At 32.3% G+C, this 9,295-nt stretch overlaps 2 protein-coding genes across 2 annotated transcripts; one reads left to right on the top strand and one right to left on the bottom strand.

Moving 5' to 3' along the window:
* The first annotated feature begins 493 nt into the window (after positions 1–493).
* Positions 494–2,122, top strand: LOC143531897 (large ribosomal subunit protein eL43). The gene is made up of 5 exons (XM_077027090.1): positions 494–514; positions 776–815; positions 1,493–1,581; positions 1,671–1,753; positions 1,954–2,122. Exons 1-5 carry the CDS (start codon positions 512–514, stop codon positions 2,015–2,017), a joined length of 279 nt encoding a protein of 92 aa, XP_076883205.1. The 5' UTR covers positions 494–511; the 3' UTR covers positions 2,018–2,122.
* Positions 2,123–3,284: 1,162 nt separating this feature from the next.
* On the bottom strand, positions 3,285–5,257 carry LOC143531919 (uncharacterized). The gene is made up of 3 exons (XM_077027102.1): positions 4,350–5,257; positions 4,002–4,263; positions 3,285–3,927 (listed from the first exon to the last, which is right to left on the bottom strand). Exons 1-3 carry the CDS (start codon positions 5,174–5,176, stop codon positions 3,745–3,747), a joined length of 1,272 nt encoding a protein of 423 aa, XP_076883217.1. The 5' UTR covers positions 5,177–5,257; the 3' UTR covers positions 3,285–3,744.
* Positions 5,258–9,295: the final 4,038 nt, after the last annotated feature.

Raw genomic sequence — 9,295 nt, 5'->3', positions numbered from 1 at the left:
CATGTTCCGCCGCCTTTGGTCGGGATGTGACAGTAATATTGACTTGAATTATCTAATATAATAGATGAAAGGAACGCAAACACTAAATATGTACTAACAGTTTATACTATATATTTTGTAATTTTTTAAATTATCAATTTTGTCTAAAAAATGTTAAGTATATAATATTGTGTGCAAATTAGCAAAAATATATGAATACCCTTTTTAGTCATTTCACCTGAAAAAGTTAAGCCAAACACTTTTTACAAAAACATCTTATTTGTTTTTTTGACCTTTTTCAACATAAAAACAAATCCAAACACTATTTTTAAAAACTGCTTTTGGAAAAGCCATACGACAAAAAACACTTTTTGTGAAAAGCACTTCTAAAGTAAAATAACCTTACCCAAACACACCCTTAGTTTTAAAAACATACTATTTGACAAGGCCTGTATGTATGTATAAATAGCGTAAGCGTTTTAGGGTTTGAGGTCCTTCACGCCGTCATTGTTTTCTCTTCCGATCCTGCAAAATGGTAATCTCTGATATCCAAATGCTTGTTTCCGATGCTTTCTATTGGTTTATTATCAATCTCAATCACCTTTGTTTTAGAATCATGTTATCTCTATAGTTTCACCGGTTTGATTCTATGACAGATTAGAAGCTGTAATTTTGCCCATTTTTGTTTAAATGTACTTTTTTTTTCACCGGCTACTGACTGAGTTATTATAGATGCTAGCATATATAGTTTTGTGTAGTCTATTTTTTTTTTTTAAATCTTGAATTTGAATTGCAGACAAAAAGGACAAAGAAGGCCGGTATCGTTGGAAAGTATGGTAAGATTTAATGCTTCATCATTTTATAAACACTGGAATAAGATGCCATTGTATTATTAATTAATAATTTATAAAGACTGATGTCTTACTTTTAGCGTAAACAAACCAGATTGAACAAAGCATTTGTTTATGTTCATTTTTTTAGCATTAAACTTGTTCATGAATGCTAAGCAAACAGAAAGTCTTGTTGGTGTTTGTTTGTTAAGCTGTTAAGGAATTTAACTTCTTCACGAACGGTTCACGAACGCAAACAAACGTGTACTATTTGAAAAAAAAGCAACTTTCTTAATCCAAAACATTTGGCATAATCACCTTAATTAAATATAAAGTTAAGTACTTGAGAGAAGCACGAGCTAGATTTGTTATTAGTTAAAGATCTAGACTTTATAAAACATTGATGAAACGAGCTGAACATAAACAATAAGATTACAAAATTTAAATGTTAGGTTGGTTGGTTATAAATAAAATGTTTTGAAATATAAAACAAACCTCTAACTAACGAACATAAATGAACACATTACTGAACATTCACGAACACAAATGAACAAATGTAACCTCTGTTCATGTTCATTCGTTTAGAAACAAACTTACTGCCGAATGGTTCACGAACTGTTCGCTCGACGTTCAGTTTGTTTACGGGCTTATCTACTTTTTTAGACATTTTGTATCTTGTTCAGGTACCCGTTATGGTGCTAGTTTGAGAAAGCAGATCAAGAAAATGGAGGTCAGCCAGCACAGCAAGTTTTTCTGTGAATTCTGTGGCAAGGTAAAGATATTATCATAAGTTTTCATTTTTTAAAATGTTCTTCGCTTTGAACCATCTGTTGCTAATATATCATAACTTCAATAACACAGTATGCAGTGAAGAGAAAGGCAGTTGGGATTTGGGGTTGCAAGGACTGTGGCAAAGTCAAGGCAGGCGGTGCATACACTTTGAAGTAACAATTTGCTTCATTTTTTGCCTTAAGTTTATATAAAATTTTAAAAGAAGCCTTAACGGGTCAGTTTTTACAGACGGTTTTGAACTGTTACCCATTCTGACCCGTTACCTGACTTGCCGGATGACTATTTTGCTACATCTTGTTAAATCTCTGAAATTGTGTTGGAGCTTACTTATGTTTTTGTTTCTTTTCAACAGTACCGCAAGTGCTGTGACAGTGAGGAGCACAATTCGTAGGCTGAGGGAGCAGACTGAGAGTTAAATGATAGTCTTATCTTCGTGTCAAAACATTTATTTTACTTGTTTGAGCTTTGTTGGATCATGCCAGACCATGCATTAGTTGAATCAATGAAGAGTTATGTTGAGACCATTGGTTTTTCACTTGGAAAATTTATGTTTGATTGTATATTTGTATGTTGCATTTGCCTTGATAAGTTGATATAGTCCTATTAAACTGGATTAATACTATTTGAATTTTAATGGTTAAATAATTTGTGTATCAAGCTTGGGCTCAGGCTCAAGCTCGGATTAAACAGAAGAGTTTTATACAAGGCTCAAGCTTGGCGCGGAATTTTGTCAAAGCTCAACTTGTATAAAGCTTTTACATGATCCTTAATTGAGCCCAAGCTCGGATTAAACAGAAGAGTTTTATACAAGGCTCAAGCTTGGCGCGGAATTTTGTCAAAGCTCAACTTGTATAAAGCTTTTACATGATCCTTAATTTACGAGTGGCTTAACATGTTTACACCCTAAATACATCACAAATTAAACTCAGATCTCACGATCACAGTCAAACAAATACATCATTATTCTATATACGAAAAATCCCCCCATTCCAATCGAAAGTTTTAACATCAAAACATGACGCTATAAGATGGTGTCTTTTGTTCTTTTCAAAATTATTTGTAGGTGGTTCAGACGTTGCTGGAAGCTGGATCGTTTAACACAACTGAAACCAATACACATCCCCGAAAGCAGGCCAACCTAAGAAACCCCAAAACTGGTGTGACCAAATAATGAAATCAAAGATTGAATCTTGAAGGGAGGTAAAAGACTGAAGAGTATGGGGCTGGCTGAGATGTGCCCCACATTGGCTACTTAAAGGAAACACAAATCGTACTCATCGTACTCAGTATATCCCACCAATAGCAATGCTATGGTAGGGTCTGAGGAGGGTAAGATGTAGACACAAATGATGGAAGTAAAGCAATTCTCCATATCTTCACTTTGAATTCCACTTATATTACACTGTTTGGTCCATTGAGTCAAAAACACAACTTCAAGATTCTTAGTAAAGCTACAAAAACAGTTATGTTTATGAATGATGAGATACATATTCCCATCTTTTTGCGTGTACAAAACCGAGTACCAAAATCATATCATTTGTAGTTTCAAAAGCAACATCAAAATGACAAGTACCATGAAACCAACAAAGAGTAAATAAGAATACAAGTAACACATCAAGCATAAATCTGAGAACCACATGCAGGATCCCATGTGATTTTGATACACAAGTGTGCTACAAGACTTCTCAAAAGCTACATAAAAGCCAGAGGCATCACATATGTGGAACCTACATTACACATCCACTGATACAAACACTAGATTCATACAACACTATCTATGTTGATTTGTTTTTCGAGTAAAAACACAAACATGTACATTTTAAATTTGAACAAAAGAGGCAAAGGGCAAGAAAAAGGCCTCCTAACTCTCATGAATCTCGGTGGCTATGCGGCATAATTATTATTATGCTGCGATTAGCCCGTTCCTCAAATATCCTTTTCATTTCATACAAAACCGAAACAGGCACTTTAGTGCCTTCATAAGCGCCTATTAGTGGTAACAACACCACCATATAACAATAATAATATTAGATATAAACATATACTTATTCTCACAAAGAGGGACACCTTTTGCTCCTCAATCAACACTTGATTGCGGTTCCAGGCGGCACCACCTCCTTGGACCACTACCCACCGTAACATTTCAGACCATGTCTGGCGGTAGATCATCACTCTCACCCTGCTGCTGCTGCACTCGGTTCTGAACCGCCTTAACTGCCGCCACCCTTGCTGCATTTGCAGCCCGGTTAGCTGCAGTCACGGCTCGGTTCACCCTTTCATCAATATCAACTGCAGCCATTGCTTTCTCAGCTATTCGTCTTGCTTCCTGTAACACAACCAAACATTATTAGATACGTAAACCATAAGACTACAACGACAGTTGTTTGAACTTTGAACTACCTGGACTGCTTTCAGGACTTTGACATGAGTAACCGAAGAAGACGAACCCGAAAAGATAGAATCTTTGGAAGATGAAACAGTTGAAACCCCGTTATCCCAGTGACCGGATTGAGTGTCACCGTTTCTGAAAGTATACATACCAAAACCTTGTCTTCTTCCTTCATGCCAACCGCCCTCATACCTATGCCCATTTGCAAAACGGTAAACACCAAAACCGTGCATTTTGTCTGCAAAATATTCTCCAGCATATGTGTCCCCATTTCTGCTCAATCATATCATACATATCAATAATTAACCAAGATAAACATAACATCATACGAATCCAACAAGTCCGGTTAAAAATTTGACCTGAAACGATAAAAACCAAGCCCGTGTTTAATACCGCCTTTGAATTCACCAGAATACTTGCTACCATCTTCACACGTATAAATCCCGCAGCCATGACACTGACCCTTAAACCATTCACCAGCATACATATCCCCCGTGTAAAACTTATAAACACCATAACCATGCCTCAATCCCTGCCTATACTGCCCTCGGTATCGGCTCCCTTTAGCCCAAGTTTCGACACCGTATCCATCATACTTCTGGTCAACCCAATCCCCTTCATACCGCCCATTCAAGTTATAATAATAAACACCACTTCCTGAACACTTCCCTTTATAAAACTCACCCTCGTAAACATCCCCGTTACTATACGCCTTCACTAAAAACCCCGAATTCGTTTCTTCCCCGACTCGGGTCTTTGAGCCAATTGACCAAACAACTGGTGGGCATGTTTTAGATGAAGTTTTATTTTTATAAAGATTCAAACTTGGGAAGTTTCGGGCGACGAATAACCGAATAGACGGCAGATTCGCTGTCTGGAGGCTACTAATATTAAAAGACGATAACACCACACTACAGAAAGCAACAACAAAGAGTATATAAAGATAAAAAGACCTATAACTTAACGAAAAATAATAAATTGAAGGCAAAAACAGCAGAATTAAAACCCTAAAAGGAACTTTAACCCACAAAAGCTTAACATGAGTAAACTTCAAGAGCTTAACAGCAAGTGTTTTTGTGGCTAACAAAGCTTCAGAAGACGAACAACAAATTAACGATTTTTTATTCAAATTTCTTCTGGAGTGATTGTACGGATGATGGGTATGATTATTATGATGGGTATTCATAACCACAGGTCTTTTTTGAGGATTTGACAGTAGGGTTTCATCGTAATTGGTTGTTTGTAATGGTAATTGGATTTCAAGATTAGGGATGATTCTTGATTTTGAATCTGAATATCCGATCTGGGTTTTCTTCTGAAGCATTTACACCGTCGATTGATCCATGAATGAGTAATAATAATAATATTTATTATTATTATTGTTATTGTTATTGTTAAGATTCAGGTGGGTTGTGGATCGTCTGGTTTTTTGGAAATGGAAAGAGGAAGAATAAAAGGAAGGTTTGAAGATATAAATAGATGAGGTGTGAATGAGCCATTTATGGAAACTATGGGGTTACTTTTGTAATTTGGGCTATGGGTGTTTGGGTGGGACCACTAAGTGTTTGTTTTTAGACCTTTGTGTTTAGGATATTTACGTTTTCAAACGGTCAACGAATTCTCCGAATTGGTATCGACTAGAGGTGCACACACCGGTTTCTAACCGAAAGTCTAACTGGTCCAATCCTAACCGGTTACTAACTGATCCTGATCACCGGTTAGTAACCAATTTATATTATTGATTTCAAAAGGTTAACCAATTTTTTTGTTATTATTTTATTAAAAACTGGTTTTTAACCAGTTATTTGCTGACCGGTTAACCGATTTTTTTTAATTATTTTATCAAAATCGGTTAGTACCCGACCCGATTAACCGGTTATTTCCCGCAAAACAAAAAAAAACAAATGTTTAGAAAATTAACCGGTTATAGGTTAACCGGTTAACTGATTTGTGCACCTCTAGTATCGACTAAATTCACCAAAATGGAATACAATGGTCAACGCCTGTGAACACTCGCCAGAAGTCACGACAATGCGGTGAGATAAAATCTGTTTAGTTTAAGGATTCAACTAGTGAACATCATTACCTGGTGCCATCGAAATTAAATGATGAGGTAGGAATTAAATCAGATCACGTAGAAGCGATGGAATACCAAGTCTCTTCGTTATCACTTTACCACAAGCGTATAGCTTTGGGATATTTACTATTCTCGCCGACTTCATCAAAGGTCCTTTTCACTTTAGTTGTTTACCTTTTAATAATACTAGGATTTAGGACCCGCGCTTCGCGATAGGGCCATTAAACTAAACGATTAAAACATACATAAAAGCGTTAAATCACGAACGTGCTTGTGAGTCGACGTGAAATCAACATGTATCAGGTTACGACATCGGAAGTAAATAAAAGAAATAAACCCGTCAATGACAAAATACAAAAAATAGTCACATATAGAACCAACAAAAACCGGCACATTATAGTTGCGAACCGACGCAAATTCGGTATTGACACTACCAACAAAGATTTGTAAACATGAATTAGTAACCCAAAAAAACATATTTTAAAGAGCGGTATTAAACATCGAAACATGGATATAAAACATGTGACGATGAGATAATTTTAAATATGAAAAAGTTCTGGTCATTATAAAGACCAACTATAACAAAAACTAAAGCAAAAGTTAAGAAAATCGTTTAACTGATAAATAATACATGTAAAGTCGACAAACCGATATAATTTGTTAAACATTATAATGAGCTGAAACCGATATAGATATAGTTCGTTAAACATTATAATTAGCTAAAACATTAAGTAAAACAAAGGGAAAATTAACCATATGATTATGTAAAAAAAGAGTGATGTTAATATTTTGTTTGGAGCATGGCCTTAACAATAAAATATTGAATAGTGATATTGTGAGTAGGAGAAAATCCTCTTTTTAATATATCTACCTATACTAATAAAGTAAAATAATTGTGAACACTTGTCATGTTTTGGTTAATTCTCATAATTATTTTCCCTCTAATACTAACTTAATTAATCCTAATATATGTAATAGATCAATAATTATTCACTTTCCTTTTATACTCTATTTATATTTATATTTTTATAAAAATAAATATTAAAATATTCTTTTACTATATATTCCAAAATACTTGGTGAATCCAAAAATCAACAATAAACCATATTTATCAAAGATTGAAAAATCATATAATTTTAAATGTTATCATTAATATATTGTACTATGTATATTGTGGGAGATTGTAAAAAAAAATAAAACTCGAATATGCTTTCATTTTACAAAGTTATTTTTAATCATTAAATTATAAATATATGCTTAAAAGTCGATCCATTTTCTTTAAATCAATCAATTTATCTATTATTATTATTATTATTGTTATTATTATAAATTGTCATATAAATTTATAAATTATAAATCTATGCTTTAAATCTATTCATTTATTTTTTGGTTAATTTAGTAAACTATATATATGTTAAAACGTAAAGATAGTATATACCAATCACTTTCAGACATAACAAGGTTTATCATATTTTATTTCTTTGTATATTTATCTAGGATTGTTCCGGGTTTTTTGTGGAACTTCAATTTGATTTTTACGGGTTAAAAGTTGGTAAATAGATTGTTTGGTACAAGTTAACTACATTTAGGATCAAAATTTGTTACAGGTAAAAAATGAGAAATCTGAGTATTTTTAAAAGTTTGAGAATGCAAATAGATTTATCATCAAATTTGTTATGGGTTTAAAGTGTTGGCTTAAAAATGTTAAACGGATGAAAGTTGGAATTTGTACGTGCATTTTTTTTATTAAGTTCATTTAAAAAAAATAATTTTGTGATATAAATAAGTTAATTTATGTACAAATATTATAGATTCAGACATATATATAATATATTTTTTCAAATACGTTATGTAATTATTTGATTTATTTGTAATTTTTTAATTTAGATAATTACGTGTGTGACACGGCTCTAAAACTAGTATAATAATAAAAAAGAACAATAGGTTAGGGATATTTTGGGAATGGTGATTATTTTACTTTGTTTTAGGATGGATGATAGATTGATAGTTACCATTATTATTGTTAATAATTTGCTATAATATAAATTGTGGGGCGCAATAAATAACTAAATATAAAATTGATTTTGTTAAAGAAGCGTGTTTGACTAATCTAATCTAACAATATTAATAAAAGAAAATGTGGCAATCTCATATTCACACTATATTCTCGGGTTTAAAATAAAAGGAAAAGAAATGATAAGATTGAATAGAAGAAGAAAGGAAAAGAAATTATATATTTAAAAGATATTATCGAGTTAAAATAAAAGTAAAGAAAATATAGTGTTAATTGCATTCTTGAGTTAGATAGGAAGGAAAAGGTATGAAAAAAATTGTAACTTTACAATCATGTCCTCATTATTGAGTTAGATAGGAAGCAAAAGATCGGGTAAATTAGTAATATTGTTCATGGCTATAAACTTTCCTTCAGAATCTGGCTATATTTGGCTGGAAAGTTTTGGAGGAAAAAAACCTAACTTTTCTTTTCATTCTCTTTCTTTTCTTTTAAAGAAAAAACTCAAGAATGAAAAAAGAAAATTATTTTTAATATTTCTTTTCCAAACCCTTAAATAAAAAACTCAAGAATGCAGTGTTATTCTTGGTCTAATCTCTCTTCTCATTCATTCTATATATCCATGGATTATGAGGCAAAACCATTTTGACAAATGGGTTATAATATCAAAATAATTTTGACAAATGAGTTATAATTTTCTTTAAAATTCTCTGATTCCCCATCTTATTTATCCTACATATACATGGGTCATGAGTCAAAACAATTTTAACAAATGAGTTATAATTTCTATTCTAATTCTCTAACTTTCATCTCATTCATCATAACTATCTATGGGTTAGTCAAAACAATTTTGGCAAATGTTGTATGCAAAGAGATTTTTTCTAATTTGTAAATTTAAGATTATAAACTTCTTATTATTTGTACCATATATTTTATTTTCTTTTTACCTTTAATTTTGTTCATCTGTTTCAAATAACGGACCTTATTTATTTTTATTATTTGACAAATCCCGTGTAATACACGGGTTCAAAAGCTAGTGGTATATAATGGAAAAGTTAAAATATTATGGTTGATAAAAATAAGAAGTGTGAGAAAGATTTATAGTAAAAAACGGTCATCAAAATTTTTTTAGAAAAATAACAAAAAAGTCATAACTTAAAATATAAATAAAAAAGGTGAATATTAAAAAAAAAACTAAAAATTTCCTCTATCATCTC

Source organism: Bidens hawaiensis, unplaced genomic scaffold (genome assembly GCF_021521415.1).
Source record: "Bidens hawaiensis isolate Kalapana, Puna unplaced genomic scaffold, B.hawaiensis_p1.1 tig00009285_1, whole genome shotgun sequence".
Classification (NCBI taxonomy): Eukaryota; Viridiplantae; Streptophyta; class Magnoliopsida; order Asterales; family Asteraceae; genus Bidens; species Bidens hawaiensis.
Note: the sequence above shows the minus strand (reverse complement) of the source record. Positions and strands in the feature narration are given on the sequence as shown.

Bases quoted from the DNA above. Each gene is read 5' to 3' on its own strand.
- LOC143531919 (XM_077027102.1), bottom strand. From the start codon at position 5,176: ATGAATACCCATCATAATAATCATACCCATCATCCGTACAATCACTCC. The intron at 4,264-4,349 runs GTCAAATTTTTA...ATGATTGAGCAG, and splicing joins CTTGGTTTTTATCGTTTCAG to AAATGGGGACACATATGCTG. The intron at 3,928-4,001 runs GTAGTTCAAAGT...GTTGTGTTACAG, and splicing joins AAGTCCTGAAAGCAGTCCAG to GAAGCAAGACGAATAGCTGA.
- LOC143531897 (XM_077027090.1), top strand. The intron at 816-1,492 runs GTAAGATTTAAT...TATCTTGTTCAG, and splicing joins CGGTATCGTTGGAAAGTATG to GTACCCGTTATGGTGCTAGT. The intron at 1,582-1,670 runs GTAAAGATATTA...TCAATAACACAG, and splicing joins TCTGTGAATTCTGTGGCAAG to TATGCAGTGAAGAGAAAGGC.